The 27,366-nt window shown below is 47.9% G+C and overlaps 11 protein-coding genes across 11 annotated transcripts; 5 read left to right on the plus strand and 6 right to left on the minus strand.

Moving 5' to 3' along the window:
• Positions 1-834: 834 nt before the first annotated feature.
• Positions 835-2,220, minus strand: EDB93DRAFT_1179924 (uncharacterized protein). Its single transcript, XM_041450621.1, has 4 exons — positions 1,875-2,220; positions 1,622-1,818; positions 1,477-1,566; positions 835-1,332 (listed from the first exon to the last, which is right to left on the minus strand). Exons 2-4 carry the CDS (start codon positions 1,786-1,788, stop codon positions 882-884), a joined length of 708 nt encoding a protein of 235 aa, XP_041302153.1. The 5' UTR covers positions 1,789-1,818; positions 1,875-2,220; the 3' UTR covers positions 835-881.
• On the plus strand, positions 2,221-3,788 carry EDB93DRAFT_1179931 (uncharacterized protein). Its single transcript, XM_041450622.1, has 8 exons — positions 2,221-2,377; positions 2,436-2,458; positions 2,517-2,657; positions 2,713-2,814; positions 2,868-3,080; positions 3,137-3,277; positions 3,330-3,444; positions 3,496-3,788. The coding sequence occupies exons 1-8, from the start codon at positions 2,227-2,229 to the stop codon at positions 3,666-3,668; spliced, it is 1,059 nt and encodes a 352-aa protein (XP_041302154.1). The 5' UTR covers positions 2,221-2,226; the 3' UTR covers positions 3,669-3,788.
• EDB93DRAFT_1179932 (uncharacterized protein) lies at positions 3,789-7,169 on the minus strand. Its single transcript, XM_041450623.1, has 5 exons — positions 6,341-7,169; positions 6,151-6,283; positions 4,999-6,066; positions 4,067-4,933; positions 3,789-4,007 (listed from the first exon to the last, which is right to left on the minus strand). Exons 1-4 carry the CDS (start codon positions 6,932-6,934, stop codon positions 4,131-4,133), a joined length of 2,598 nt encoding a protein of 865 aa, XP_041302155.1. The 5' UTR covers positions 6,935-7,169; the 3' UTR covers positions 3,789-4,007; positions 4,067-4,130.
• EDB93DRAFT_1179943 (phosphatidyl serine synthase-domain-containing protein) lies at positions 7,170-9,511 on the minus strand. Its single transcript, XM_041450624.1, has 14 exons — positions 9,223-9,511; positions 9,161-9,168; positions 9,028-9,092; positions 8,867-8,977; positions 8,546-8,807; positions 8,409-8,492; positions 8,291-8,356; positions 8,212-8,226; positions 8,116-8,161; positions 8,028-8,059; positions 7,781-7,972; positions 7,614-7,726; positions 7,389-7,560; positions 7,170-7,326 (listed from the first exon to the last, which is right to left on the minus strand). Exons 1-14 carry the CDS (start codon positions 9,344-9,346, stop codon positions 7,243-7,245), a joined length of 1,374 nt encoding a protein of 457 aa, XP_041302156.1. The 5' UTR covers positions 9,347-9,511; the 3' UTR covers positions 7,170-7,242.
• Positions 9,512-13,550: 4,039 nt separating this feature from the next.
• On the plus strand, positions 13,551-15,569 carry EDB93DRAFT_1179956 (uncharacterized protein). The gene is made up of 6 exons (XM_041450625.1): positions 13,551-14,001; positions 14,053-14,097; positions 14,152-14,192; positions 14,247-14,326; positions 14,394-15,057; positions 15,130-15,569. Exons 1-6 carry the CDS (start codon positions 13,858-13,860, stop codon positions 15,347-15,349), a joined length of 1,194 nt encoding a protein of 397 aa, XP_041302157.1. The 5' UTR covers positions 13,551-13,857; the 3' UTR covers positions 15,350-15,569.
• On the minus strand, positions 15,332-17,000 carry EDB93DRAFT_78580 (NRDE protein-domain-containing protein). Its single transcript, XM_041457471.1, has 5 exons — positions 16,797-17,000; positions 16,561-16,738; positions 16,309-16,491; positions 15,847-16,254; positions 15,332-15,787 (listed from the first exon to the last, which is right to left on the minus strand). Exons 2-5 carry the CDS (start codon positions 16,602-16,604, stop codon positions 15,541-15,543), a joined length of 882 nt encoding a protein of 293 aa, XP_041302158.1. The 5' UTR covers positions 16,605-16,738; positions 16,797-17,000; the 3' UTR covers positions 15,332-15,540.
• A 63-nt stretch (positions 17,001-17,063) lies between these two features.
• EDB93DRAFT_1243260 (actin-related protein Arp6) lies at positions 17,064-18,867 on the plus strand (the record flags this gene model as incomplete). Its single annotated transcript, XM_041452120.1, has 10 exons — positions 17,064-17,161; positions 17,199-17,325; positions 17,387-17,455; positions 17,506-17,629; positions 17,679-17,820; positions 17,866-18,021; positions 18,071-18,246; positions 18,300-18,435; positions 18,482-18,544; positions 18,597-18,867. The coding sequence occupies 10 exons, from the start codon at positions 17,064-17,066 to the stop codon at positions 18,865-18,867; spliced, it is 1,362 nt and encodes a 453-aa protein (XP_041302159.1).
• A 292-nt stretch (positions 18,868-19,159) lies between these two features.
• Positions 19,160-19,969, minus strand: EDB93DRAFT_1255829 (uncharacterized protein; the record flags this gene model as incomplete). Its single annotated transcript, XM_041453848.1, has 1 exon — positions 19,160-19,969. One exon carries the CDS (start codon positions 19,967-19,969, stop codon positions 19,160-19,162), a length of 810 nt encoding a protein of 269 aa, XP_041302160.1.
• A 1,939-nt stretch (positions 19,970-21,908) lies between these two features.
• On the plus strand, positions 21,909-24,760 carry EDB93DRAFT_1340432 (uncharacterized protein; the record flags this gene model as incomplete). The annotated part of the gene is made up of 12 exons (XM_041455452.1): positions 21,909-22,131; positions 22,189-22,249; positions 22,670-22,680; positions 22,714-22,833; positions 22,936-23,073; positions 23,235-23,387; positions 23,446-23,513; positions 23,584-23,635; positions 23,894-23,929; positions 23,999-24,073; positions 24,312-24,620; positions 24,680-24,760. The coding sequence occupies 11 exons, from the start codon at positions 21,909-21,911 to the stop codon at positions 24,521-24,523; spliced, it is 1,149 nt and encodes a 382-aa protein (XP_041302161.1). The 3' UTR covers positions 24,524-24,620; positions 24,680-24,760.
• A 349-nt stretch (positions 24,761-25,109) lies between these two features.
• EDB93DRAFT_1255831 (uncharacterized protein) lies at positions 25,110-25,407 on the plus strand (the record flags this gene model as incomplete). Its single annotated transcript, XM_041453849.1, has 2 exons — positions 25,110-25,200; positions 25,265-25,407. The coding sequence occupies 2 exons, from the start codon at positions 25,110-25,112 to the stop codon at positions 25,405-25,407; spliced, it is 234 nt and encodes a 77-aa protein (XP_041302162.1).
• Positions 25,408-26,128: 721 nt separating this feature from the next.
• EDB93DRAFT_1255832 (uncharacterized protein) lies at positions 26,129-27,303 on the minus strand (the record flags this gene model as incomplete). Its single annotated transcript, XM_041453850.1, has 6 exons — positions 26,129-26,216; positions 26,272-26,441; positions 26,498-26,692; positions 26,751-26,900; positions 26,972-27,157; positions 27,277-27,303. The coding sequence occupies 6 exons, from the start codon at positions 27,301-27,303 to the stop codon at positions 26,129-26,131; spliced, it is 816 nt and encodes a 271-aa protein (XP_041302163.1).
• Between the last annotated feature and the right edge of the window lie 63 nt (positions 27,304-27,366).

Raw genomic sequence — 27,366 nt, forward strand, 5'->3', positions numbered from 1 at the left:
CAATCTCACGAGTCATTCAATTTTCAGTGCTGTCAGCCTCCTCATAGCCTGTAGGAACTGCCAATCAATATCGTGGATCCACTGTTGGAACTTTATCTCTGGCGGGACCTATTGTGGATACCCATCACAATAAGCGTGGTATTCGCCCTACGATTCATGCGCCCGACTATTCGTACCTGCAGCTACTTATCCTCCAACTAGGGAATACCAGCTTTCAACTTTAAGGAGTCTACTGCAAGTAGTCAGCTCGCAGAGTATCTGTTTACTGCTTAACGTCTTGTGTTATTCTTTGGGTGCGTACGTATATGTGCTTGATGTTTCATGCCGCTGGCTTGATCCACTGACATCTCGAAGCAAATATTGGGTTGGTCGAAAAAAGAGTGCGTAGGTCCCATTTGTCTAGAGCCGACAACCAAATCGAAAACGTGATTCCAAGTTGTAAGGCTGATAATGAGTTCGACGGGGATTGATAGATCATGAGTGATGAGTGAGCGTAGCATAGCATGTGCGACAACATGGTGTCTCCCCTCCAAGCTGAACGATGAGTCAACATCATTTGATGGTAATTAGCCACCGGGTGTCATCTCCACCCTGTTGGGTAGTTTAGTTCTGAGCTGCAACTCGGTATTTTACCACCACTTATCTGTTTTCTGTCTTTTGCCCCCAACGATTTTCCTCTTCTCTCAGAACGTTGAACAGTTGAACTCAATGATATAATTGGTACTATTTTCCGAGAACTTTGCCATGCAATTGATGGCACTTAAGCGATGGGATCTCTTGTCAAGTGCCATCAAGAAGGGCGGAACAATTCCACCATTGGAAAGTTTCAAATAACGGCACTTAATGTCTTCTATGAACTTGAGCTGTCGAGACTCGAAGTTTCACGCATACCTGGGCATTCTTACATCTAATTCTAGGGCTACCGGGGAACTCCGCGAAGTTTCACAATCCGGTGACATCCTGGACGGCGTTCTCGCCATTGTCAGTATTTCGGCATCGTTGAAACCCCCCGACGTCATCATTTCAAAAGGCCAGTTTGGGCACGCCAACGTAGCGAAGCCTGTCTCATTTACGTAGGGCAATCGCGATCCCATGTTGTGAAGGCTGTCAACTCCGACGATATCATAGGGTGTCTGCGAGTTAACGAGACCAAGGAAGCGAAGAAGTATGTCCAATAGCGTTATTTTGCGAAGTCGTCCCTTTTGGCGTACCAGCACCGCCAAACATTTGACATCGAGGTCATGGGCTCCGACCCTTCGGAACAGAGAAGTATAGATACTTCGTAAAACCTCGAGGCAGGGGGCTTCTGCTTGAAACTTTTCGCGACAGGTCCTGGATGCTATTGTGTTGCAGACTCGTGTACATTTACATGCCCGCTTCTGGCACAACGAAACCTAGCTTAGGGTAGCCAAGAAGACAACCCGTATGGCTGGTTTCAGGACAACGAATGGTAGACACAAGTTTGTGTGGATGAACTGACGAGGAAATTTTTTGGCAGAACGTGGAGGTATTACATGCCTTACCTGATGGTTTTGACCGCTACATCTATAATGGTTAATAATGTACCTATGATATACCTACGGTGGGTTTATACGAGGTCGAGGATGTGACTTTGACTTACCAAGTTTCTCTTAGGAGAGCCGATCCACGAACCCGCATGCTCGAATATGAGTGGTCGAAGAGCCTTGATTGAAACAAATTTTTGTACCGGTCTGTCCGTGTAAACATTGCTATCGCAACATTGAACAGCCCATTCGTTTCCAGCTCAAATGCTCTCATACAGCCCATCGTTGAGTGGCTTCAGACCTGACATGAGAGGTTAGCCTAAACACAATTCACATGGAGTTGTAATCAGCTTATGAGCGACGGCACAGCAATCTTACATTGCACTAGGAACCGGACGCCATCCCAAGAGCTGACTGGCTGTTGCAAGGGCGACTGCCACACCTGTGGGAGTGCAATGCCTTTCTCGTCGACAAATTTCGGGCGGATTTCTTCAAAAGTCAAAGACACGTTTGTCGCCATTAGCGAGTAGTGATGGGAGTGCCCCCAAAGGAGACACGCTTGTGGAAAACCGACACCGGGATCCCACAACAATCTGAGAGCCTATGAATAATCATGCAAAAACTGTGATGTTATTTCAACGAAAGTTGTACCAGAAAAGGCTACTGGTTCCAGAAATTACCAAAGAGGAATAAAACACTCACGTTCGGGACGGGCCGATCTATGATCTCACCGTGGCTGAGCGCGTATATCATTGGTAGCAAGCATCGTTCGACCAGCCCATTATCTCTCCCAAAGACCATCATGACCACATCTCTCGACCTTCTCAAACAAACCGGAACCGTTGTTGTCTCCGACTCCGGTGATTTCGAATGTATGTTCGCCATTCCATCCTGTTGATCATACCCTGATATTCTGGCTAATCTTATCAGCAATCGATGTTTACAAGCCACAGGTAATAGCTGCAACGAATCTATGTTTAATGCACCTGTAATTAAACAGCATACTGTTAGGATGCTACTACAAACCCATCCTTGATCTTGGCTGCTGCCAACAAGCCAGGATATTCCCGCCTCATCGATGCCGCCGTCAAGATCGGCAAGAGCAAGGGCGGTAGCCTCGAGCAGCAAACTGATGCTGCTATCGACCGTCTGGTCTGTCTTTGTCAGTCTTGCGCTGATGCTCTTACTAATCAATATTTATAATCAGCTTGTCGAATTCGGCAAGGAGATTCTTGCTATCATCCCTGGCCGTGTATCGACGGAAGTCGATGCCCGTCTCTCCTTCGACAAAGAGGGTACCAAGGCCAAGGCAAGTGATTCTGTCGCATACATTGACTGGCTTCTTATTTTATGTATTCGCAGGCTAAGGAGCTCATTGCCCTCTACGAGTCTGTTGGTATCAAGAAGGAGCGTGTTCTCATCAAAATCGCAGCGACGTGGGAAGGTATCCAGGCCGCTCGTGAACTCGAGCGTGATGACAACATCCACTGCAACTTGACCCTTCTTTTCGGTTTCGGCCAGGCTGTCGCTTGCGCTGAGGCAGGTGTCACCCTCATCTCGCCCTTCGTCGGTCGTGTATGTCTCCATCACTTGTCTAATCTATGTTTTACCGATTGACATCTTTCATTCAGATCCTCGACTGGTACAAGAAGTCGACGGGAAAGACCTACGAGGGTGATGCAGACCCTGGTGTCCAGTCCGTGAAGAAGATCTTCAACTACTACAAGCAACACGGCTACAAAACCATCGTCATGGGCGCTTCCTTCCGTAACGTGCGTATTTGTTCGCTCATGCAGCATCGCACGAGTCTCACTCGGTTTGCAGGTTGGCGAGATCAGGGCCCTCGCTGGTGTTGACTTCCTCACCATTGCCCCTGCACTGCTCGAGGAACTCAAGAACTCGACCGAGCCCGTTCCCAGGAAACTCGACGCCCGTGCTGGTATGTACCCTTCTAGTTTCCATGTACCAAACGGCTAAATCTCTTCTTCAGCTGCACAAGCCGAGCCTATGGCCAAGGTGTCTTTCGTCGACAACGAGCCTGAGTTCCGCTGGGCTCTTCTCCAGGACTCGATGGCATTTGACAAGTTGCACGAGGGTATCAAGAAGTTTGCTGAGGATGGCGAGACCCTCAAGGGCCTCCTCCGCAAGAAGTTGAGTGCTTGAGTATGGGGCGATTTATAACAAGGCAACGAGTAGTGATAATAATACTGTAGTTCCACATCAACAAAATTCACCGCCAGTTGTGTATTGTATTTGGCAATAGACTTTTTGTTTCATTACATATAGCGGCGATAAGGCTCGATGAGTGTTCAGATGTTCATGAACATGATCCATGAACATGATCCATGAATGCATATATTGCGTGTGTGCAATTAGAACGGGGCATACATACATGTAACTATGTTGCGATAACAGGCAATGAAATTGACGATCTAGAGACGTAAAATAATCTGAGAAGTGGCATTTTTTGTGCGTTATGAGACACCATTACTAGAGACAAGACTGTACAAGAAACACGATCAGAACACTTTGCTTCCCTAACCTTACACAGCATGACTCACCATACAGGTACACTTCAAAGAAGCATGCAAAAATGAACGGACGATCGCAATATCGATCGATCATTCAGAGAGCCGACACGCCCTCCTCCCACTCCTCCCTCGTGACGGATCCCAAATCACGGCACACTGGGCATGACACCTCCACGTACGGTTCCGCTTTATCTTCTGCGCCCCATCCAGCAACGCGCTCCGCACTAACCAAGCACGCAGGGTGGAATGTATGCGCGCACAAAGATCCTTCTCCAGGATGTGACAATGGATGTATCGAGAGCTGTTTCATTGACGCAGCCAGTATTTCAGGGGCGGGGTCTTCGTCAGACGGGCCAATACCACACGAAGGATCGTAGCACCGTAGGCCCGCCTCGCGCTCCTTTTGCTCCACGCGTTGCCGCAGAGAGGGACCGGGGGCGGCGGGCAGCATCCATGTCTTCCTCTCGCGGCGCGGAGGCATAGGGCGCGTCGGGCGAATGGGGTGCGCATGCGGGAAGTTGAATGGTGGCACCGGCAGGGCACCATTTAGAGGGGGCGCATTTGGAGGAACCTGTGCTCCATCAGCAGGTGGCTCTTGCCCTTGTGCAGGCTGAGAATGCCCCTGTGGTACAGCGGGTCCATTGGTGAAGATCGGAACGGGGATGAAGGTACGCGTAGCGCTTTGAATGAGATTATTGATAAAGTTTTGGAACTCCTGGGGCACCTCGCCGACAGCTGGTGCTTGACCTTGCCTTTGCCCTGGAACTGGCCCTGGAGTTTGATTCTGGGGCTGCTCCTGGGCCTCGTTTTGAGGCTGAGGCTGTTCCTGTGACTGCGGCTCCCCTTGTGACTGGGACTGCCCCTGTGTGGGAGGCTGCTGCTGTGGCAGTGGTATACCTCCAGGCAACGATTCGTCGAAGAACAGATCGAGGCCGATGGTTAAAAATCGCCCGCTTGTGGACCGCCGGTGGGACGGTTATCCGCGATGTTAGGAAGCGACTGCGTACGGGTGCGAGGAAATGGAGGTGGAGGTGGCGGCATGGGGCCTGCCCCAGCAGGAACAGCTCCTGTTCCACGACGAAGTAAGTCCTGGAAATTCCCCCCGCCAGGAAATTGTAGGATATGTACAGTGGCTCCAGGTCCAACAGGCACGCCATTCGACAGGTTGAAGCGCTGCTGACCAGGGTTGAAGAAATTAGCGGGAATCTGGTTAGCTGCAGGCTGAGGCGCTGGTCCAGCTGCTACTGCTGCTTCAGGGGCGGCGGGTCCTGCAGGCGGAGGAGCGGCTGCGGCTTGCTCGGCAGTAGGAGCTGGTATGGGTTGTGCTGCATTAGGCACAGGTGTGGTACCTGCTTGCGCAGCAGGAGTAGCACCGTTTGCTTGTGGGGTTGGACGGGGCGCTCCAAAGTTGAAAGGATGATGAGGAAGCGGCGAACTGGTAAGGTTCTCAGGATCAATGTTGAACCGACATGTTGGGCACGTTGCTTGCTTCGCCCTCGTAAACCAGGGGAGCAAACATGATTCATGGAAGACATGGGCACAAGGAAGGGAGATGATTTTGGGTGCCTCAAAGACAGATGTTTCTGACGGAGAGTTGGAACTGGACGGTAGGTCAGAATCTGTCGCTCCAGTAGGTGGCTCCTCTGCAGCTTTCGGTTTGAAGCTATCACTCTCGGCATCCAGTAAAGTATCCCAACAGATTGCGCATCCCGGAGTGGACGAGTCGGTAGTCTCTGTACCATCTACATGACCACCAGGCGCGCCACCAACTCTCTCCAAGCGCTTTACGAGCCCTACGGGTACGGTCTCCAGACCTGCAATGAGTTTCTTTGCTCGTTCAGGATCTTCTCGACTATCATCAAGCCCTCCGAATTGTTGCATTTGCTGCAAAAAATCTGCGAATGCTTGGAGAAAATCATTTTGACCTCCAGCAGCATCTGGTTGCACGTTCGCTGGACCGAATGGGGGTGGGGCAGGACCACCTCCATTCTGGTTCGGAGGACCTCCAACAGGTATGGTGAAAGTGAAACCTGCAGTTAAGACAGGCATGGCATGATGAGCATGACCAGGGATTGGATTATTTTGCGGTTGCGGAGGATGGGCAATGCCCTCACCAGTCTGTTCTACCGTGATATTCTCAGCGCCAGGTCCAGCTCCCGGAGTTGCATTACCACCAGGCAATGGATTCATCCCAAATAAGGGAGCCAAGAAGCCATCTAAGAACGCCAGGTTGCCGGCAGGTGGGTGCTGCTCGGGGTCAGACGGCTGTGGAAGAGGCAAATGAGGCGAGGCAGGACGACCTACACGCTCTGAGGGATGCCTGCGATCCCGGGCTTCGTCTACATCATCCTCTACCCGAGCACGTCTACTCCCGGCGATAGGCTCGAGCGGTGGTAGATCGTCTTCATCATCCGTCCAGTCACTGTCGTGGTCATCATCGACAGCCAGGAGATTGGGTATTGTTTCTGAATGAGAGGACTGGCTGTCGTCTGACTCATCAGAGTCTGATACGGAGCGCAGCTCAGGCATGGAGTCTTCATCGTCATCGTGGGTGGACTGGGCTTGTGAGGATGAGGTGCTGGAAGCAAGTGGCATGTCTACGTCTTCTGCGGATGGTATAGACTGGGAGGTTTCAGTGGGGAGCGGAAGAGCAGAAATTTCTGGAAGTGGAGTCCTGTTAGGATCCACAGCAAGCACGTGAGCGTCTATAGGCTCGGGCGGGAGCGCGTCAGACATGACGACTTCCTGTGTAGAGTCCTGTTGTGCAGGATGACCATGATTATGGGAGAAAGCCTGATTTATATTTCGAAATACGTTCTGAATTGACGTTGGTAGATGGAAGTTGTGACCAAAACGATGACCACGACCATCGTCGTTACCGCCGTTGCTGTTGTCCATGGCAGATCTGAGAATGCGCCCTACAGTGTACGCAGTCGCAGAAAAGAATGTGGTGGTGGTGCTGGTAGCAGTGGTGATGGCAGTTGTAGAACAAGGATGAACGAACGATTGTCTCTTGGACCAGGGCAATCTATGCACAGTGCCGTATTGATGACCAATGCTGTGTTAATGACTAATCACATCTAGTAGTAAGCACCAGAATATTCCGTTTCTCATCGAGTAACTTAAGTTAACAGGGGAACCTCATTCATGCACAATAGGTACCTACAAGTATTATATAGAGGAGACGAACAATTTAATTCGGTTTCTCACTGCGCCTTCTTTCCTTTTCCTTTCCCTTTCCGCTTCTGCTTCTGCTTTTTGACATACTTGCGCACACTCGGCACGCCGAACTATATTCTCGGCTTCAGCCAACGCCAAAGACATAAACACACAATGAACAAAGGGCACGCACCCTGATCGCCGGATATAACACCAATAAGATTCCTCCGATCATCCATGCCCACCGAACATACAATGGAAGCGGCTCCGTAAACTGACCCTTGCTCCACTTAGTAATCACTAGAAGTTCGGTGAGGATCGTGGCTAGAAGGAGCCACACATGTTGCCCCATTCGTTTCGCTTTCCTAACAGCGCTAAAAGTGAGGCGATATTCGATAATCACTTACATGATACATACCTCGGGTTGTTTATGTATTGGTAAAGCTCTCGTACAGCAGGCAATGCACAAAGAAAGACGCCTGCCAGCCTTAGTATCACAATTGGATGATCGGGCTCCATCCAAAGGAGACTCTACGGTTTCCGTGAGAATGGCAACCAGGGTAACCAGCATATCAGCATGCTGACCTTGAGATAGAATGGGTTCAGCTCCGCAGCAAGAAAGACTGCTAGGAGCAATACGACTACCACATAGTGTATGAATGATGCAGTCCCCTCCCATTTGAATGCCGTCCAATCATGTGGGGAGAACTGGCTAAGCACCCGGCGAGCCTTTGATCGCAGTCCCCTAGTTTGCCGTAGACCACGCCACTCGTAAGGCTGAAACGTATGTGTATTTCAAGCGGTTGCAGGATAAACGGAGATAGTTACTCACCTTCACTTCCAAATACTGACAAGTCTTCATGCCTGTTTTGTCGCATCAGCATCCCCGATATTTCACATCCGAAATTCCCGAAACTCACCCAGATAAGTTCCTAGCCAGTTGCAGACTAGAACATCGAGTATCCACTGCGGAGGCAAAATTATCGAGTATCAAGTCTACAGAAACGATAGCGTACATGGTCCCACCAACACTGTCGATTAACAAGTTTGTTTAAATGAATGTTAATAGGCATGGGGCAGTTCCAAGGGACACACCTCTGCAAAGTTCGCAAGTTGGTGTTGTAGGCTATACTCTGCGAATTCAAATGCAATGCTCAGAATCTAAGGGGCTGAGATGTAGACCCTTTTGAAATGGAAGATAAATTAGGAATACCCAACAAAACCAATAATCGCGCAGTATCATGGCCTTGCCAAACCAGCCCAGAGCATGCGCTAGACAAAATATGTCGATTGCATCCTGTAGACTGATCAATATCACAAAACCTTGTAGCAATGATAAAAATACCTCACCCATATGTTCTGCGGTGTTAATTCGCAGTTTTCCGCATAGCTCTTCTCAGGCAAAGGCCGGTTTAGTGAAGGATCCAAAAGAGTCATCATGCGTCGCGCAGAGTTTAAATCTTGGAACAACAGGAAGACGAGAGCAAGCTCATAAAGTAAATTAACTCCGAGTATTGCACGCCAAAATGCAGGGTGGGGGCGAATGAAGGGTCCATCCCTGAATTGGATCATCGAGAACATGAGGAATGAGACTACTGCAGCATAAGCGCCCCTATTGAATAATGTTGGCGTTACTATCAGACCATACACAAATACATCATTGAAACGCACACACGCCGTTTGTCCCGGCCTTCTTCCAGGACGTCCTGAGTCATGGCCACATAGCTCAGTGCAGCCAGACCCAAGCCCAGCGCAGTGAGTGTGATTGGCTTGTAGAAGAACCTGACTCAAGGCCGTAAGCAAGAAAGACTATCAAAATGCTTGCCACTCACTCCACAGAGGTATCATGCAACTCTTGGAAAGGCACGATTCGCGTGTACGACTCCGTCCTATCCGCCTATGTCATAATAATAATTCCCACTTAACCTCTAAAATTAAGTGCAAGTTCCAAATTCGTCCACTCACATCATACCCTATGGAGAACGCTCAAACTGTGGATCACCGGAAAAAAAACTGGAGCCACTCACAGCGAACGGGTTTGCCACGAAGCCCAGGTTCCGGCCGAGCATCGGGAGGCGGCGAAAGCAGCGCGTCGGGATCTGATTCTTCCACTTGAGAAGTGGGCGATATATTCTCAGCTTCAGACGCCATCACGATGTAGATGATGGTTTGAACGCACGCACAAGCTGGCACGAACTAGCTGTAAGGCAGGCGACCCTGGCCCGGGCCTGGCCTACCTGGCTTTGTTGACACGTGAGCAAGGTTACCAATCAGGATCAATTTTGATGGAATTTCGCTTTCCATGGAACTAAATTCCGAACAGAACCGCTGAGTGATAGCAACTCTCCCACTACTATCATACTTTGTCAACCCTGCTAAAGAGAAGGAAGACGGTCATCCCTTTATTTCGCAAATGCCAGACCATGTCGAATCACACAGCCTTGGGCGTATCGATGACGAACAGGGGAAGAATCTCACGAATCCAGTGCGCAGGCGGAATTCGAACAAACGACGAACATATGCAATTGTGGTCGATACGGGAACTAATTTATCATTCCTAGGCTTCCGTGGTCTCTGCCAACGATATATGGGATGTCACTGCATCATTGATCAATCAATCGAACGTTTTCATTTGAAAAGGCACAAGAACATAAAGTCATCGGTCAAGGCCAGGTACTGATGGCCTGAACTGTACGGACAAATACTTGGCGAGAGATCTCGACCATCACGACCGCCGCCGTAGACACTTTGATTCATCGAAATCCAATCAATACGCGCCTTCATGATCATGCGACGTCAATATGCCTCGATTTGCTACCGACCTGCAAACCAACTGCCAAATCATCCCGCAGATATAAATATCGCATTGACCAGGAATGAAGGGTCTTATTCTGCTCGTCCTGTTTTGTTGTAAATGCTGACAGAATATTCTTTGATTAGCGCCTGGTCGCTTGCCATAAGTCGAAGCTGCATTTGCAACGGTGAACTCCAATTTGAACTGTCGGCATTTTTCACCCTTCCCCGGTTAGTACACTGTATTGCAATCGTCTCTCAACCATACACATCTCAGAAGGACAATCATTACCAGACAAGCTGTGTAGTCGTAACTGATGATGAGTGACCGTACTGAACCACTATCAAGGGCTGACCCATTTTTATCCATATCTGTTGAGATTAATTCATTTTCTCATCAGTCGCGTCAATTGAATTCTCCGACGGCATTACGCTGTGCCAGCAGTTGCTAGATATTATTCGGATCTCCGGCCGGGCCTACCGGGACGACCATTATCATTCGGATGCTCCTCGTTTCATTTCGCTAGCCTTGCGAACTTTGAACGCATTATGCATTGCATGACTTCATGTTATTCGAGCTCTGCGATCTTCTGCTCCACATGTTGTGGGGCATCCCCAGCCTCGTTTCGAGGGACGACGCCTTGTGAGGTTCGATACCTCCGTTTGCGTAAGCGGGATGGCGAACAGAGAAGTCTGATGAATATCTGTTCCATGACACACTTGACACATTAATGTCAGAACCAATATTGTAATGGACGCTATTTGATACTGAATCCTGATCGGTGAGAGGTCTATTCTCCGAGTGCTTCGCTTCGGTGGTATCAGACAATGTTACCATCCGTCCCGGTAGATTTAGTCCATTCCTGATTTGAGGCAACGGTACATGAATTAGGAGTATCGAAACTGGTTATGTAATGCAACTTAAAGCAATTGGAGCAAAGCAACAAGGCGCAACTATCTCAGCTAACAACAAAGGATTCGATCTAGGCGGTGCTTATCTATCCAGCCCAGTCTAGCGTCCGACGGGTCGAACTACAAATCCATCGGGCATCGTAGCAAAATTAAACATTCGATCGTCGTAGGGTTGATGTTTTGCCAAGACAATTGAATATTGATTGTCGATCCCAATGCGATCCCATCAGTCTGGTAAAACGGTTGACCTTTGTCTTCTATCACTGGGCAATAGTACTAGCGTCCCTGCACATCTTGACATGCCGTTCTCTGCTTCATCTTGTACCATGTCTTCTCGAAATTCTAGAAGCTCATCAATACGAGGTGGCCTAGTAGCCGCTGGCCATGGTGAACTTTCCACGTAACCGGTAATCGAATGCTGTCCTCGGATTTCCTCCTGACGATCCTCGGCGCAGGAACGAGGTACCTGGATGTGCCAGCGTCATTTTGGCGATCTCACGCCATTGACGTCCCTGAAAAAACTGTGAGGGTGCGTGGCAAGGACCCCGGACAATACCCGTAGAACCTTGGCCCCGGAGTACGGGCCCGTTTCTGGAAAAGTCCGGCGCAGACTCGCTCAGGGGATCACATCATCTTCATCTTCATTGGAAACCTTGTCACTCCACGGGAGGCTCTTGGTAGACCCCAAAGATAAACTATGTTACCCCCTAAGTGGTCTCCACACTTTACCGCGATTTTGAGTTTGCTCATATGGCATTGCGCCCGTCAAGAGTAACAGCTGATCAGCAGCAGGTCTCTTGATACCCGAGGTGGGTGGTGCGCATGAATAGAAGTCGTTTAGCCGTAAAGTGCGTGTTGATAACAACGAAATGCGGTTGCCGCGGGAATCGAGTGAAATTCCTCGCGGAATTGTTAATGGTGAGTTTTGAAAGATTGGAGGGAGCGGCAATGGCGTGAGCGCTAGCAATGGCACCATGCTTACCCGTCGTGCTTGCCCGCTCCTTCCATCAAGGGGCTGCGATTTGATCACATCATGCTATAGGAATATGCTCAACTCGAAGTCCTGAGGGGGCATATATGATGCCAAAGTCGCGTAGAACCTGACACGAGTTGCCAAAAATGGCAAGGAAGGGTCAGCAGGGGCTGCATTAGCCGAATTTCTAGCAAGGGTGTGGCATCCCGAGCAGCTCGTTCAAGAGAACAGGCTTGCAAACAGCCTATTCTTGCTGCACCTTGAGTATTACGCGAAAATTACGAGTTATGTGGCGCCACGTCGAGACTCCTGATTCGGATCATGTGAGCTCGCAGGTTGTGCAATGCGTATGGGTTAATGCCAATAAGTTTACCCCAGGAGCCATGTAATGATCACGAATTCGAAGATGTAGTTGGCGTGATTCGCAAGAATATCGGCATGGTCAGTAGGAAGGACATGGCGGCAACGTAGCATGTAACGCGAGACTTCTCAGCCAGGTGACTAAAGCTCTGTCGCTGAATGGTCAGGCCTTCAGGAGTGGCCATTGTCCTCCGTGGTCGGACTCTGAAGTTTGAAGAGAGAAGCATAGAGTGAGAGCAACCGCGTTTATCCGGACCGGAGGGGGAAATCAAGATCTGGGGTCCTTGGCGTGGAAATCCAGTCTCGCGGGATTTTACCAAAGTCATCAATATCAATGATCATTAAGGAACCTCGACCTCGAACTTGTTAACGACGTTGATGTGACCACCCCATGTGCTCGAGAATGTACTGATACTGCGGTGGTATTCATTTCAACCGGGCGTCTCGGAAACTGCCTTGTGGACGACTGAATACGTGACGTCGGCTGATTCCGCGACGGGCACAAGAAATCGAATTCGGTCTTCTCCATGACTTGGTTCTCAGTGATCAATATTTTGCCTAGGTTTTTCCAATCTGGAGAACGGCTGGCAGAGATTGAATTGAGGCTATGATGATGGTGTCCACCTGACAGCAAGCCATTGACTTACTGTGTCAACTCTGGCCTGTTCGGTTCAACGTTGTGTTTACCGTCGTTCGAAAACGCAAGGAATCTCGTTTATACAAATACCTGATTCGACGAGGGAATCTGACCATATGCGTTAGCAGGGTATTTCGAAAAGGAAGATCAGAGCCAAAGATGCGGAAGGTTCGTAGTTCAAACTCAACTCTGTGGCTTCATGAAGTCTGTCTTGCCGACTATAGCGGATCCTTTATGGATGGATATGTGGAGTCGCTTTCCTCCGACAAGTCACGGTGACCGTTCAGTAATGGGGCGGGCGATGCCTCTCCGAGCTAAGACGTAAGGGGGCACCGTGTCCGTCCGGATACCACTCTCCGTATAGGGGAGCAGGCCGAAAGGCTATCCAATGAACGAAAATGAACGGGGTGTCGTACGCTTAAAGTCATGGGAGTTCCGATGGCAGGACATGAAGACTTGGAGGTGAACGCCTGTGAAACGACATTTAGACGTTCACGTTATTGGGACCTCAAAATTCCCCCGTAAAGATGGTGAAATTCTCAGGTGAATGACGTCGGGTGCAGTCACGAGTGATCCGTGAAACGCGACTAGATCTTTATGCTTCGTATGTATTCAAATTGACGGTGAACTAGGAGACGGCGGTGTTCGCTGAGATCTAACTTTCAGTTCACATGAGGAGGGGGGGGCTAATCAGATTTCCGAGGTTCACAAGTACTGCTTTTGAATTTAGACTCTACTTGTACGCTTGAGTCCAGATTCGGTAGTCCAGGTCTACGCTCACACGTTGTATTTATGTCACTGGAAGGCAACCTTGTACAGGGCTGAGACCAGTTTTTGCGAAGAAGTCTACATCAGCCCGAGGTGATCTGGATCTCCAAGATCAGTTACTTAATGCGCCGTGAACACATAAGTAAGACTAGCTTTATTCTCTTAAACTCGTTTCAACTCTTTCTTTCCTCGCTTCGCCTCGCCTCTTTTTTATCTTGAATGTCCTCTGATTCTTTTCAACCTCCACTTCAACTGAAAGGCGAAATCATGGATCTCGAATTCACAGTCGATACTGACCATCGCAAGAGAAGACGCAATAGAACAACTCAGTCATGTCTTAATTGTCATACCTCAAAGCGCAAGGTTCACTCAATATCCCCCATCAACCTTCTAAACCTCTGACCCAAAAATTAGTGTGATAGAAAACGTCCATGCCAGCGATGTATACAACTCGGCTTAGTACGCACGTCCTTTTCGCCTCTTTGATTACATATTCATTCCTCGTTTTTTCAGACTGGCCTTTGTGTCTATGAGATCGATGACCCCGCACTAAGGTTTGTCTTTTTTTGTAGCGTCTCACTACCTCGAGCTTATCTCATATAACTCAGAGATGATCCCACGATCGATGAAGCCACTCGTTTGAGGAACAGAATCGCAGAACTCGAAAGTCTCGTCAGGGAGTTGCGTGGTGCGTATGCCCTTTCACGCACTCGCAGTCCCTATGCAGCATTTCTTACATGTCTGTTTTACGGCAGGGAAACCACATCCTCGTTGGGCCGATGCCAATTTCCGAGACGGAGATCCATCTGAAAGATGGCATTCACGAGCAGCAAAGAACAACATGCAACTCAGACGGCGCGGTCGGTCTGACGACGTACTAGAGCGCTCCAACCAAGAACCCCGGGGCTTGGTTTCTGCCGCTGGCGCGCCCATCAAAATTGAACCCGTAACAGACATCTCTCAACCCCATCTGTATCGCTTTACACCATCCCCTCCGGCTTCCTACTCCGCATTTCATTCCGATAACTCTTCATCGCCACCATTCGAGCGTCAAAATGGTCATCATTACAGCAACAGCTTGCCTAGTAATGGGCGTTCCATGCCGTATTCATCCCCCACATCCAATCAGAACATGACGTATAGCCATCACCATACCGACTCCTCGTTTCAAGAAAACGGTCACGTCTATCCGATGAACTCCGCCGAACAAGATAAAGTTTTTGGCAATCATTTCGCTGACTCCCCCGTATCGCATTCTTTTTGTTCGTGCCGAACAAATCCTGCCACCGGTCATGCCCTCATATCTCTGAGTCATCAACTGCAAAGTACACTGAACTCCTTAAGGCAGTATGCTCAGCATCCCGAGAACACCCAGTGCCAGCTGTTCAGGCGCATCATCGAATTGCATGATCTCATGCGGTGTGTTGTCCCTGCCTTGCCTCGCGGCGACCTCGTGTTCATATTAACTAATTTGTTTCTGGTGAGAACTAGTGGTAATGATCCGGATGAGGCATCGGGATCACCATATGGAACACTTCCCACACCTACCGAAAGCGACATTTTGTCGTCGCATTCGTCCTCAAGTACCCCGTTCCACGGATCCTCATCAGCTTCTGTATCAGAGTGGAATGCCATGGCTTCTTCGAGATATAACCCATACTTCCCCGTTTCCCCAACTGAACAGGGTCTGTATAGTAATATCATCACATGAGCGGGCATCCGTTCCATCGTGAGCTAGTCCTTGCAGCCCCATTCAAATATATTCACTTTCGTCATGCTGGCTGTGACGATCACTATGATGCCTTTAGTATCTTGTGCCTTAGAGTAGCAAAACTACAGCACTTGTATATTACATGCCCTGTACTATCATCATACAACGTGCGGCGAACCACATAGACATCATTAATGAACCGGTTGCAACATAAAACGAAATTCACGCTGTGAAGAGTGGTCCGACAATACAGGCTTGGCATCAACGAGTTTCCACATATCTCTCTCGATAAACAACACTTCTCCGGTTCTTTTCACTAGTATCACCGTCGAAAGACGCGTTCCATAGAATTCCTGCGACCCTGGTATTTTAAATGCCTCCACTTGTACTGTGTTCCTCAACTCTGAGCGTGCGCTTGGCGGCTGCGAAGACTTCCAACTGGGAAATTCGACCAAAGTAAGTGCAGAAGGGCTAGGCTGCTGCGTGCTTATACCCACGTCAATAGCTCAAAGAGGTCGTCGGCTAGATCCTTCTCCGGCGTAGTCGACGAGACCGCCTTCATGATTGATTTAAACAAATGAAGCCCGTGTTGGATTTTCGGCCACGTTTCAGCACCTTTACCATCAATGCCGTTTGACATCCCGCCGTGTCTTCTCTCGGTATCAGTCAACGGGCGGACAATGAGTGTTCCTCCTCCGCCATGGTTCGTGACATACGTTCCATCGAATATCAAGTCGTGTTCGCCACGGGTAGATGGTGTCAAGAGTAATAAATTAAAACCTGCATATTTAGTATCGGGAGAGATAAGACTCTGTACGTCCTCTTCTGAATTGGACGAAAGAAAATTGGCAACGAGGTCACCCCTGGAAGAACCATACGTCTTGTACTCTTCTGTGATGTTTGTTCTGTGAGAAAAAAAAATTGTCAGGGGTGTGCAACCTGGTGAAGCGGGTACCGACAAAAAGGCAAGTCTTCCGGACCGATTGACACCCAACCAGGTTCCACCGGCACGAACGTCAATGCCAGAGAGAATATTTCCCTCTGGAGGGTCATCATGATGTTCCTTTGGCTTATCGAAGGAGTGAAAACAAGCGGGGTCTGTGGGTCGTTCGAGGAATTCGTCGCGGTTGCTGCAAAGTACGCTTTAATTTTTGCCGCATGGCCATGGTCATGTCATGATAACGTATAAGATAGAAGGGGCGGGGACGTACAGGGCATATTCCGGGTGCTCGAGCGTGTAAAAACCAACGCACATTCTTGATGGTTATTTCAGGCGCAAGTCAATAAGGCGCGATGACATGACTGCGATTATCGCTTCAGCATCAAAAATGATATCTGATGGTTCGCAGCGCGCTACTTGCAATATTAAAGATGATGATGTTATGAGGTCTAGGTTTATGATGGGTCCTGTGAACGCATGTGTCATATAGGAAAAGTCGATACCAACCTTTGAACTCGACGTCGGCTGTTCTTACTGACGATGATTCGAGTGTTCCTCAGCTTGAGAATCTAACAAGAGAGAATGCGCAACCTGCAAGTGACGAGGATTAATGACGATTCTCACGGACTCGGTCTCTCCAGCCAAAGGCTAGTTCGTTCTCACGTGCACTTGACGTTCACGCGGATGCAAAAAGTTTGATCGCCGTCGGGGCCAAACCATACCTTGACAACTCGAGCCGCGCTGCCGCAGGATCTTTCACCCCGCCCTGAACTCATGCAGCCTCGGACCACGGTGATATTGGATAATGGTGCCTCTTCAATCAAGGCTGGTTTAGCCAGAGGGCCTGAGGGAGACGATGATGACCAGCCCAAGTAAGAGTGTCTGCTTTTAAGAACGACTTGACGCTAGAAGAAACTCGAGATTGATCCCAAACGCTATCGTGCGCTCAAAAGGTGATAAAACAACGTATTTTGGTCATCAGTTGGAACGATGTCGAGATTATTCTGCTCTTCATTACCGCCTGCCCTTTGAAAAGGTTCGTGATCAAAATGACATTTTTATATACAAATTTGTCATTATCTGTGGAAGCACTGCAGGGTTATCTAGTGGACTGGGATGCACAAAAAGCTGTTTGGGACGGCGTGTTCTCGTCCGAGGTTCTGAACGTGCGTGCCTCCTGTGGTTTTGGCTGGACGAGCGCTGACTTGGCATCTAGGTGGACACCGCCGAGTCGTCATTGCTCATTACAGAACCGTACTTCAATCTACCAAATATTCAAGATGTTTACGATCAGTTTGTCTTTGAGGAATACGAATTTTATTCTTATCACAGATGTACACGTAAGTTGGATCGTTCCGACCCTCTTCGCATCATTTAGCTTTTTATAAGCGGCTGCAACAATCCCCTTTGGCCGTCTCTTTCAGGCGGGCGGACCATCACCCGAGTGCCTTGTTGTTATCGACTCTGGGTTCAGCTTCACGCATGTAGTACCCATAATCAACAATCAAATACAGTGGTATGCCGTGAAGAGGTGAGTTATATAAATCGACTAGAAGATTACCGCTTATATGGTTAGGCTCGATGTAGGCGGCAAGTTACTAACCAACCAGCTGAAAGAACTCGTGTCATATCGCCAGTGGAATATGATGGATGAAACTTACATCATGAATCACGCCAAGGAGACATGTTGTTATGTGTCCACAAGATTCTTCGAAGACCTGGAGACCTGTCGGTAAGATTATGTCCGTTTAGTGATGGCGCAATTACCTCACCCCTGAAAGCTCGAATCCTAAAAAGAATAGCATAGTTCGGGAATATGTACTGCCAAATTTCTCGATCAATAGGCATGGCCATGTCAAGCTTCCCAACGAGGAGTTATCCGCCACTGACCAAGTCCTCCACATGGAAAATGAGCGTTTTACAATTCCCGAGCTGTTATTCCGTCCCGATGACATCGGTCTGTTCTAATCTCTTGTACACCACACCGCCATATGAAGTATATCTACTTAGGCTTAGAACAATCTGGATTGGCGGCAACGGTGGCTGCATGCATCGCGCTCCTTCCACATGACCTCCGAGGGATGTTTTGGGCGAATATTGGATTGATCGGTGGTAGTACCAACTTCCCAGGATTTTACGAGCGATTGTAAGGTTTTTTATGTCATGTCGTATCAAATAATAACTGTGCGCAGGTCATCTGAACTGTTGTCACTTACACCGGTCGAATATGATTTGCAGATCTACAGGTCAGATGAGTGCGTCCGACGTTCCCTGATCATCTAAATGCCCAATTTGACAAAATAACAGCGCCACAACTGAAGCCTATCGCTCCGCAATTGCGTTTGTGAATGATCCTACATTCTCGACGCAGGTTGTTACGAGAGAGGAGTATCTTGAGGTCGGTAGCAATGCTTCGCGAAGGAAATTCCCTGGGTGGCAGTCATCGTCTGCACCCAGTGCGGACGCCGATATTAGCAAAATCACTCAGGAGTCAATGATCGAAGATCGGGGGCAGCTCAGCCGCAAGCCTAGCCGTTCACGAATGCGCACGACCACCGCACCGGGCCGACGCAGATAGTGGCGCGCACACTTTCGGTATTTACGGGTCAACTACGACCAGATGCTGTACATTTACACTTAAGCCTTAGCACTTTCGTCGGCACGCACTAATGTCAACTTTCAACCTTGTATATTTCCTGATTTACATATCGATCATAGTATCCAGATACATGTTACATATGACTTCCAACGGGCGATTTAGGCTACTCGTCAAGAGCACTGGATTAGTGATCCCTTGGCGTGCATCCTGCGATGATACTAAAAATCATTTCTCGTTTAGTCAAAACCAGGAACAGATCAACAGACATGAGTCACCTTTCAAGGGAGTCGACGTCTCCAACGAAACACTGAGGTTCCATTATGTCCGGATGATTCCTAATGTCAAGCCAGATCTCAGCTGGCAAAGCGAACTGCGCCACCAAAAGCCTTCCTAGCATGTTCTTGGCTTCATCGTCCAATGTCGCATGGAGAGACTCCAATCGGCTATAGTCTTTTCCCGCCTTATCCTCGAAGAACTCGAAATCTTGGTCGCGAAGGTCGAATACCAGTGCAGACGGGTTTGTCTGATGGACGCGAATGCGAACTCCGAATGTGGTCCACTGCTTGAAGCCAATCCACGGGAACAAGATGCTCGTATGGAGCGCAGAAGCATCTACCGGTTCTTCGCTGCTGACAGGAAAAATGGGGATGCAGTGATTTACAACCGCCGAGGGCTGTGGCGCATATCTGGATACGAAATGAACGATCATTTCTTCGACCGTGCTGTCATCGTCTTCATTCCATCGGACGAACGCTGAAGTGACAAGTCCGAGATAACGCCCAGGAGTATACTGGCAGATTTTGCGGTATATGTCAGAGTCCTCTGGATATTCTTGCGCGAGCGCTGCTGTCGATAGTGCGAAGACTATGAACGTCCCTGGGCGTATTTTTGCGCTCGTTCTGGTTTGGGGGGACGTGGATGTGTCGAAGGATGATCTGAATGGGTCTGCTGATTGGCTCTCGGTGATGGAGTAGTGCCGATCGGAAAGAAAGTTCTCGAATGTCGTGTAGGCGTCAGCGCTAGACGGTATCAAGTAGGTGCTCAAAGGAGACAGTGGCGATAGTGATTCGAGGCGTGACATGTTGATAGACAGATGATGGTTAGTGCGATGCGCTCTACAGTGCTGCCGCTCTAATTTATATAGGGTTCTGAAGTTGAAGCGTTGTGGAAGACATGCTGTGGTATGAATAACATTTGCGCTGACGTTGTGGTCTAAGCGTTGCGGACAATGCGAATGCCTATGGATATTTTGTAAGCGTGTCTCACTTATTTTGCAGGTGATTTGACGAGTACCACACAAGCGTCTCGACGCTTGTGTGTCACGGAGGTCCGAACCATTCTATTTTGAGTATTTTACATGCTCGTTGCCAAGTTTGTCGACACCTTGCCTAGGCGTTGGTGGCCTTCCACACCTAGACTCGTGACCGTCTAGTCCACACCGTTCTAGTCGATTACCGTTAGGGTGCGTGTGCTATTCGTAGCTGTGCCATTTCCACTTGCAGATATCTCGGTTCGCGTACCAAGCAAATGAAATCTGTACACTAACCTCGAGGGAAGATCATGGTCTGGACCTCCCCTATCTCGACTCTTGTCGGATTTTCTGGATCACGGCGAATCTGCGCCCATCAAACACCACACGGGGGAACCGCTGACTATTTCAATTACGTGGGGTTCGATCATATGAAAATTCTGCAATGTCCAGTAACGAGGTATCATGATGTCATTCACATTTGGGGGGATCAATGTCTTTCTTCTAATTGGCATTTCGATTTTGACCTGGATCATTGTGCGGTACACATTGTGCATCAATTGCGTACCCTTATGAATAAGCAACGCCCACTGTCAACGTACAGCGTAACCGCTTATGAACCTTCCCGTTATTGCATGTTCAAAGACAATAATTTTGAAATATCCGTGAGACAGCTCGTTAGTTTTCTAGCGAATGCATACATGTCATCCTGACAGTCGGTTCTAAAAGTTCCGTTCTACCGATGTGTCTTCTTAGAATGTATATGACAATAAAATTCATTCAAATCAATTGAATCAACTAAAAAAATCATCATGTGCATCTTGGAGCTGTTCCCGACTCCGCCGTCGACCACTTCTGACTTCACTTCAGACCTCGTCGCTAGTGATCTTTGTCCTGCGCACTGTCCAAGATTAATAAACCCTCCCCGTTGTTGAATACTAATGAAGGCACTCAGCCTCATCTGCTGACATTTCTAATAGCAATCACTGCCTGATCATGTATCCCCCTTGAGTGTTCTACATAAAGATCATCCTGCATTTCAGCGTGCCTATTGCATGCATCCAAAATATTAGGCTTGTGACCTGTATCGGTGAAGGCTATTGGCGCAAAGAGCTATAAAAGCCAGCCCGAGGCCCCTCTCATCAGTACCCTAGCTGGGAACAGTGATGTTGAGGTAAGTATTTGTATGCAACACGGACATAATGTCCGCGACCAAGCAGATCCGCCCTCATACATGCACAATGTCCAAAGGCTGGAAAAGAGCAATGGTATTTGGTACGACTCTGGTAGATACAATGCTCGGCAGCCTGTGTGTGCAAGTTAGCGTCACGCTTAAGACAATCAGTACTCTCTTTATCGATCAAATCATTGAGTGGATGTACTTCACTATGCAACATCCCTTCTTCCGATCCATAGGATGAATAGCCCCGTTCCGACTATTCAGGCGGTTGAATTGGCAGGACAGACTCGGATGACTATGCAGATCTCGAGGCTCTACAACTTGGCTGCAGGAAAGGCACTTCAGCATCACTGACATGGTGTTGTATCTTTACAAATTGTTTCTCGGACCTGATGTAGATATTTTTCAAAAAAGAGTGGCCGCAAGTCTATTGTAATTGATGCGGCACAGAGCTGACCGGGACCGTTGATCGGTTTGATGTCTGATCAATTGATCAGCATGAACGGGACTTCGATTCGTCGCAGGTAGTCGATTGAACCGTTGACAACATTGAAGATTCAATCTATGTAAGCAACCGCGAGATTCCGTGAGATGCACCACTCTTTAAAGTTCCCACGGCACCAGCTGAACAAGTTATTCCCTGGTTCGCTCGACACGGGTGCATTGGTTACAGTTTTTACGACTGGCCTGGTTGGCGGTATCATGAAGCTAAGCAAGCAGCAGCCGCGCTACTATTGGAAGTTTTTTCTCCGTCATGATGATCCCCTGTCGTCACATATTCGTCTTCTCATTGATTCTCTGCAGTTTCTGGCTGGTAAGTATTCGTCTAGCAAAGTTCAAACTTTTTCTACCAAATCAAGTCACTTAGCAGAACGGCAGCATTTTGATAACAGCTTGCAAACGCTTGCGACATACGTATACGGCTATGTCTGGTAAGTAGTAGCAGAGCGTCACAACAGGTACGTTCCCGCCGCTTCTCGGCGCCGACCCTTGAGTAGTAGACTGGCCGTGGATTAGCACGTACGTTGGTACAAGGTGTATCATAAACGTCAGGTTCTTCATCGAGCCACTTCAAGTTCGCCTACACACTCCTGTGGGTCACCAGTCTTGTTTAAATCGAGTCGTTCCTGCAGTTGTAGATTCTTGTCATGGCTTTCCACCAAGGGAGAAAACATGATCTCAATACTGATTCTATCTTCAAGACATAGAGGCAGCTTTTCATTTCTAGCAGATTCTCAGCGACCTCGTAAAGTGGTAAATTTTTGCGGTGATTTGCACGTGCCGTTGTTTAATCAACAAATCATTATATCTTCCTCAATTTGAACTGTCCAGGTTCTGTATCATTGGCTCAGGCCCTCACTTGGTGCGGTATCTTTCTGACTTGTTTCTCATCCAGTTCTACTCGCGGATAGGACTTCTCAAAACGCCTTCGAGTTCATTGTGCGGCACATTGCGTGTCATGACAAACGCCAAGCATACGACGACGATCCCAGCAATGCGATCAATTTGATGATTTGTATGACAAAGTTTATGTTATTGTCAGATCACTTATCGAGGCTTAGAGTTCCATCTGCTTAACTGCGTGCATAAGTATTTCCTCTCGGTGAATACTTACTAGTAACTTCGGCCGAGTCCCACAAAGATGATTTCGGACCTATACCTGCAATAGCGGCTTTTGCCTACGGTGGTTCATGGACGGTCATCGTCGTCATCACTCTCACTGGCGATCTCACTTCGCTCATCATCTATCTGAAAGGTAACGTGCTCCGTCGTCCTTTCAGCAAAGGTGTTAACATTGCCCTTTAGTTCGACACTTGTTACAGCGTTTAACTTTCCTGCTCGACTCTAAGGTCGGTAGTAGGGCTACTCGCACGGACTATGCCGCTTACGAGCGAGCAGACTGATGTTTCCGGTCAGGGAGAATCACCCCACCGAAGTCAAAGGGAACTCAAGAGAGTTGGGAAGCGCAGCCGCGAGGTCGGGGCCTCCGCCGGAGGTTTAGCGCCAACGAGGTTTCCAAACGCATCACTTTCTTTGAAGTTCTTGATACTCGCAGGCGCGCGAACATAGGTTGTAATGAGGTGTTATATGATTTAGGTGGTCACTGTCGAGTAACGTGGTAGGCCAGACCAGTTGACAAGGGAACAAATGTATTATTTACAAGAGAAGGCAAAGGGAAAGTTAAACAACGTCACGGTATGAACTTGAGGTAGCAGCACAAAGTAATGCATCCTGCGCAAGTACCAAATACCAGCCTAGTAGTTAGATTTTAAGGGAATTCCAAGGGGACTTTGCAACGAGTAAGGATCAGATGCTCAGTAAGTAGAGGGCATTAGTAATTAGTAACTTACACAGAGGGGAATTGAGTTTGAATTTTTTGTTGTAGCACGTAATCTGACTGAGTAAAATCGTCCTCCCCTCCACACTCAAACTAGCGGATGGGAAGGAGCCTGGATCATATACCGACTTGATGATTCTGCGGATCGTCTACATGCACAAATTACGGAAAATAAGCAATGTCATCGCCGGCAACGGCGCCTAGTCACGTAACGTTAGCTAATCGTAAATTTCTCCAGATATCCCGGGACTTATACTGTCGCTGATACTGAAAGGTAAGCTTTCAGTATTTCACCTTTTGGTGTAATGGTTATGCGCGGGCGGCGGGCTGACCAATGTTATAGTTACCGCATTTGCCATGATCATGCAAAATGGGGAACGCTTGCTGGCAGTCAGTGCTGGCGACAGAACTTTCAATCGTAAGTCCTTCAGACCATCTCATGCCAACGTTTTGGATATTTTTTGACGCGGCGACATCCGAGTCCTGAGCAGCGGGTGACAATTGCAAGTCATATTATGGGACACTAACACCAGAGGAAAGGCGATTCTCTCTCATGCAAAATCCCGGTTGCATCCGATTTTCTCCAACTGGTCGACTCGACGCTGCTGATAAAGATATTTAAATAATGGGAATTGAACCAAACGGTCCCCCGATAGCGCCTATCTCAGTAGGCATCAACAATAGTGTCCTCTGCTCTTGGGATATCTCCATCTCTGAAGTCTGGACTATCATCACAAATTTATCTCAAACCCGGTTTGTACTGGTATCTAGCGACGACAAGGTTTACTTGTGGAAGGCACAGAAGTTGCTCGACATTAGTCCTCCTACGGGCTTCAGGTTGCGTTCTCGGTCGATGAACATCCTGTAATCAGCAGCAGCTATGACACGACAATCTCATGTTGGATGATGATGCCAGAGCACATTTTCACAGGAACGTGCGATGAAAGGATGAAAGGCCGATCCTTGTGAGGCAAAGATAACTGCGCTTTCTGACCTTCATATGTGGATTCTGACACTCAAACAGGATTTACTAGGTCTTGCGTACAAGCCATTCACTCTAAACTGTCCTGCTGACACAGAAAGCCCTTCACAATCTCGCTTGCTCAATGTCAGCGAGTCGTCATCCGAAAAGAAGAGCAAAGGAATGGAATATTCATTGAAATGTGGGTGCCCTAATGTTGATCACATTTGAATTTTATTTCATGCATGGTTGACGTGGAAGCTCCTCACATGTCACCGAACATTGGCCACGTCAAGTATCGCACGATGTATAGTGTCGGTACGATACCTTGAAAATATCGACAACTCGTAATCCAAGTCCACTGGCCCTGACCTGAAAATGTCACACTTGTTTAGGGAAGAGCCGACTGAGCGGACCTACCGAAATGTATAAAACCCTCTTGGATTTTCAGTGTAGTGCACGAACAAAGTATTCACTTCTACTATCCCTCAACATGCAGTTCTCTGTGCTCTTTAGTGCGCTCATATCTTTCGTCATCCTCGCTGCGGCGTCACCCACGCCAGGAGCCATCTCGAAACGTTCCTGTGAGTATCTATGATCATCAGCAGTATCATCCTATCCACTCAGATGCCACAATTTATCACTCAGTCAAGCGAGAGAACCTTGACATCAATTTTCCACGTGATCTCCTAGAAGAGACTAAGAAGCGCGAGCGCGAGTCAGAGTACGCATCTGCTGCTACGAGAAAGGAGCTCAATAACGGTCATTCTGAATACGAAGTTGTGCCTTGATGTGACAATTGGCATGGCTGTCTTGGAAGTATTTTCCGTTCAAACTATCATGGGCACTCTACTTACTGAGTATCTGATCCTTACTCGTTGCAAAGTCCCCTTAGAATTCCCTTAAAATATAACTACTTGGCTGGTATTTGGTACTTGCACAGGATGCATTACTTTGTGCTGCTGGTTGTATGAGATTGTAACACATGCAAGTAGTAACAGACATGTGTAAGATGTAAAAACTTGTACCGGAAGTGTGTGAAGCTTGTACAGTAACACACAGAAATGCATGAGATTGTAGCATGTATACAAGTCTTAGCAGACATGTACAAAATGTAAGGCTCGTACATGAAGTGTGATGGTATGTACAGTATAGGACCAGCATCAGGGAAAACCTCCTGTGCAAACCTAGCTAAGTTTGGATCCAACTTCAATAATCACTGAAATTTTTTCCTAATTACAGTGTTTAGCAGATTATCGAGACTCTTTTACCCCCCCTCTAACTTTTTCAAAATTAGACAATATTTTTGCGCATTGTACAGAATGTAGCATAAACTTAGCGCTAATGTTGCCAAGATTTTCTTGCATTCAGATTTATTATTGCTCACTAGAACTGACTCGTATACAAGAAAGAAATCAAGTTTTCATTAAAAAGAATGTAATAGTAAAGAACGAGTATATAACAATTTCAAGAGGTAATACTATGGAAATTTAGTCTTTTTACTACGGAGATTTAGTCCTTGTCCATCCTGTTGAGGTCAAGGAATGCAAGCACATCAGCTTCCGCATCAGTGGCGGAACTCTTGTGCTGCATGAGATCCCTTACAAAAGACTTGAGTGAATTTAAGGTGTACGAGAGAACAAGACTGGACATACTGTATTGCAGCGAAGATATCAGCCATCAACTTGTGGAATTTCTTGGGTGATTTTGCGCTGAGATCTTTCAGAAATTTGACATGGAAGAAATAGACCTTGCTAAATTGATTTCTGGTAAAGTTAAACTTGGCTGGAGCGCTGTGTGCCTTCCAGAAGAGTGCTGCATACACCTATATAGTCATTGTCAATATATCATCTTAGTGTTGATAGTGACAGGACACATTACCGAAGTGGCTGTCAAAGCAACCATTGGAATTGTGACCTCAGGCCTTTTGGCTTTATTCTTGGAAATATTGGAAAATCTTTTCACAAACACGACACCAACTGACTTTGATCCATTGAAATAATGGCCCTTCATGAGGTGAACCATAATATCACCCAGGTAGGGCTTGTTTTGCACTGGTTTTGGCACATCATCATCCTAAAATCATATGTCAGTAATAAGTCAGTACAAGGTGAATGCGAGTTGCGAGACATACATCAAACTTCATGAAGTAGTGGTAGTGGTGGTTGACGAGGAGAGCAGAAGCAGAAGCGGTACAGTTAGATCCTAAGCAGAGATAAGCAGTGACTTGATTGCAAGCCTTGTCCTTCAGATCACCATGAAACAATGGTACTCTAGCTTCAACCTGTAGATGACATGTGATTTATTAATAGATGACTTGGAGTGTTGTTAGAGCAAATTGATAGATTGACTTACCAGGCCTGCAAGAGCTGAAGCATACTCGTCATCAACCTGAATTTTCTTCTCGACAGATGAGGCACCATGGTCACGAGCTGCCTTGAGGAGTGATTGGTGTGAGAAGGATGCCTTTTCGGTTAACTCCGGATAGCCAGAAGTGAATGTCATGTGTGCCTTCGCTTCGAGGATGGCACCCTGGATGACCTGCCATGTTACAATATTTTGGTTCGTCAGTTTCACCTTCCCATCCCTGGTCAAGATGAGCTCCAAGGCATTTCGGGATCCAGAATTGTGTGTAGATGTTCATCCTCAATGATACTGACATCTGACTTGAGCTCAGTGTCAGACATGTCTAGCTCAGATTTCGCCTTCTCAACTGTACTGGGAACTTGACTGATGGCCCTACTGGATGC

The sequence above is a fragment of the Suillus bovinus genome (genome assembly GCF_016758785.1).
Source record: "Suillus bovinus strain UH-Sbo-P2 chromosome Unknown EDB93scaffold_103, whole genome shotgun sequence".
Lineage (NCBI taxonomy): Eukaryota > Fungi > Basidiomycota > Agaricomycetes > Boletales > Suillaceae > Suillus > Suillus bovinus.

What these genes read in the sequence shown, in the direction of transcription:
- EDB93DRAFT_1179924 (XM_041450621.1), bottom strand. Translation starts at nt 1,788, where the DNA reads ATGGGCTGTATGAGAGCATTTGAGCTGGAAACGAATGGGCTGTTCAAT. An exon ending in GCTCTCCTAAGAGAAACTTG is followed by an intron (nt 1,567 to 1,621) that starts GTAAGTCAAAGT and finishes GGTATATCATAG; the next exon opens with GTACATTATTAACCATTATA. An exon ending in GCCAAAAAATTTCCTCGTCA is followed by an intron (nt 1,333 to 1,476) that starts GTTCATCCACAC and finishes AATAGCATCCAG; the next exon opens with GACCTGTCGCGAAAAGTTTC.
- EDB93DRAFT_78580 (XM_041457471.1), bottom strand. Translation starts at nt 16,604, where the DNA reads ATGTGCGTTGGTTTTTACACGCTCGAGCACCCGGAATATGCCCT. An exon ending in GAGCACCCGGAATATGCCCT is followed by an intron (nt 16,492 to 16,560) that starts GTACGTCCCCGC and finishes CAAAAATTAAAG; the next exon opens with CGTACTTTGCAGCAACCGCG. An exon ending in TCCGGAAGACTTGCCTTTTT is followed by an intron (nt 16,255 to 16,308) that starts GTCGGTACCCGC and finishes TTTTTCTCACAG; the next exon opens with AACAAACATCACAGAAGAGT.
- EDB93DRAFT_1179956 (XM_041450625.1), top strand. Translation starts at nt 13,858, where the DNA reads ATGTCCTCTGATTCTTTTCAACCTCCACTTCAACTGAAAGGCGAAATC. An exon ending in ATCGATGACCCCGCACTAAG is followed by an intron (nt 14,193 to 14,246) that starts GTTTGTCTTTTT and finishes CATATAACTCAG; the next exon opens with AGATGATCCCACGATCGATG. An exon ending in TCTCGTCAGGGAGTTGCGTG is followed by an intron (nt 14,327 to 14,393) that starts GTGCGTATGCCC and finishes GTTTTACGGCAG; the next exon opens with GGAAACCACATCCTCGTTGG.
- EDB93DRAFT_1179932 (XM_041450623.1), bottom strand. Translation starts at nt 6,934, where the DNA reads ATGGACAACAGCAACGGCGGTAACGACGATGGTCGTGGTCATCGTTTT. An exon ending in TATCACGGTAGAACAGACTG is followed by an intron (nt 6,067 to 6,150) that starts GTGAGGGCATTG and finishes TCTTAACTGCAG; the next exon opens with GTTTCACTTTCACCATACCT. An exon ending in GGATAACCGTCCCACCGGCG is followed by an intron (nt 4,934 to 4,998) that starts GTCCACAAGCGG and finishes CGTTGCCTGGAG; the next exon opens with GTATACCACTGCCACAGCAG.
- EDB93DRAFT_1179931 (XM_041450622.1), top strand. Translation starts at nt 2,227, where the DNA reads ATGATCTCACCGTGGCTGAGCGCGTATATCATTGGTAGCAAGCATCGT. An exon ending in CGACTCCGGTGATTTCGAAT is followed by an intron (nt 2,378 to 2,435) that starts GTATGTTCGCCA and finishes TAATCTTATCAG; the next exon opens with CAATCGATGTTTACAAGCCA. An exon ending in TCGATGTTTACAAGCCACAG is followed by an intron (nt 2,459 to 2,516) that starts GTAATAGCTGCA and finishes GCATACTGTTAG; the next exon opens with GATGCTACTACAAACCCATC.
- EDB93DRAFT_1179943 (XM_041450624.1), bottom strand. Translation starts at nt 9,346, where the DNA reads ATGGCGTCTGAAGCTGAGAATATATCGCCCACTTCTCAAGTGGAAGAA. An exon ending in CTGGCTAGGAACTTATCTGG is followed by an intron (nt 8,060 to 8,115) that starts GTGAGTTTCGGG and finishes GCGACAAAACAG; the next exon opens with GCATGAAGACTTGTCAGTAT. An exon ending in CAATACATAAACAACCCGAG is followed by an intron (nt 7,561 to 7,613) that starts GTATGTATCATG and finishes TAGCGCTGTTAG; the next exon opens with GAAAGCGAAACGAATGGGGC.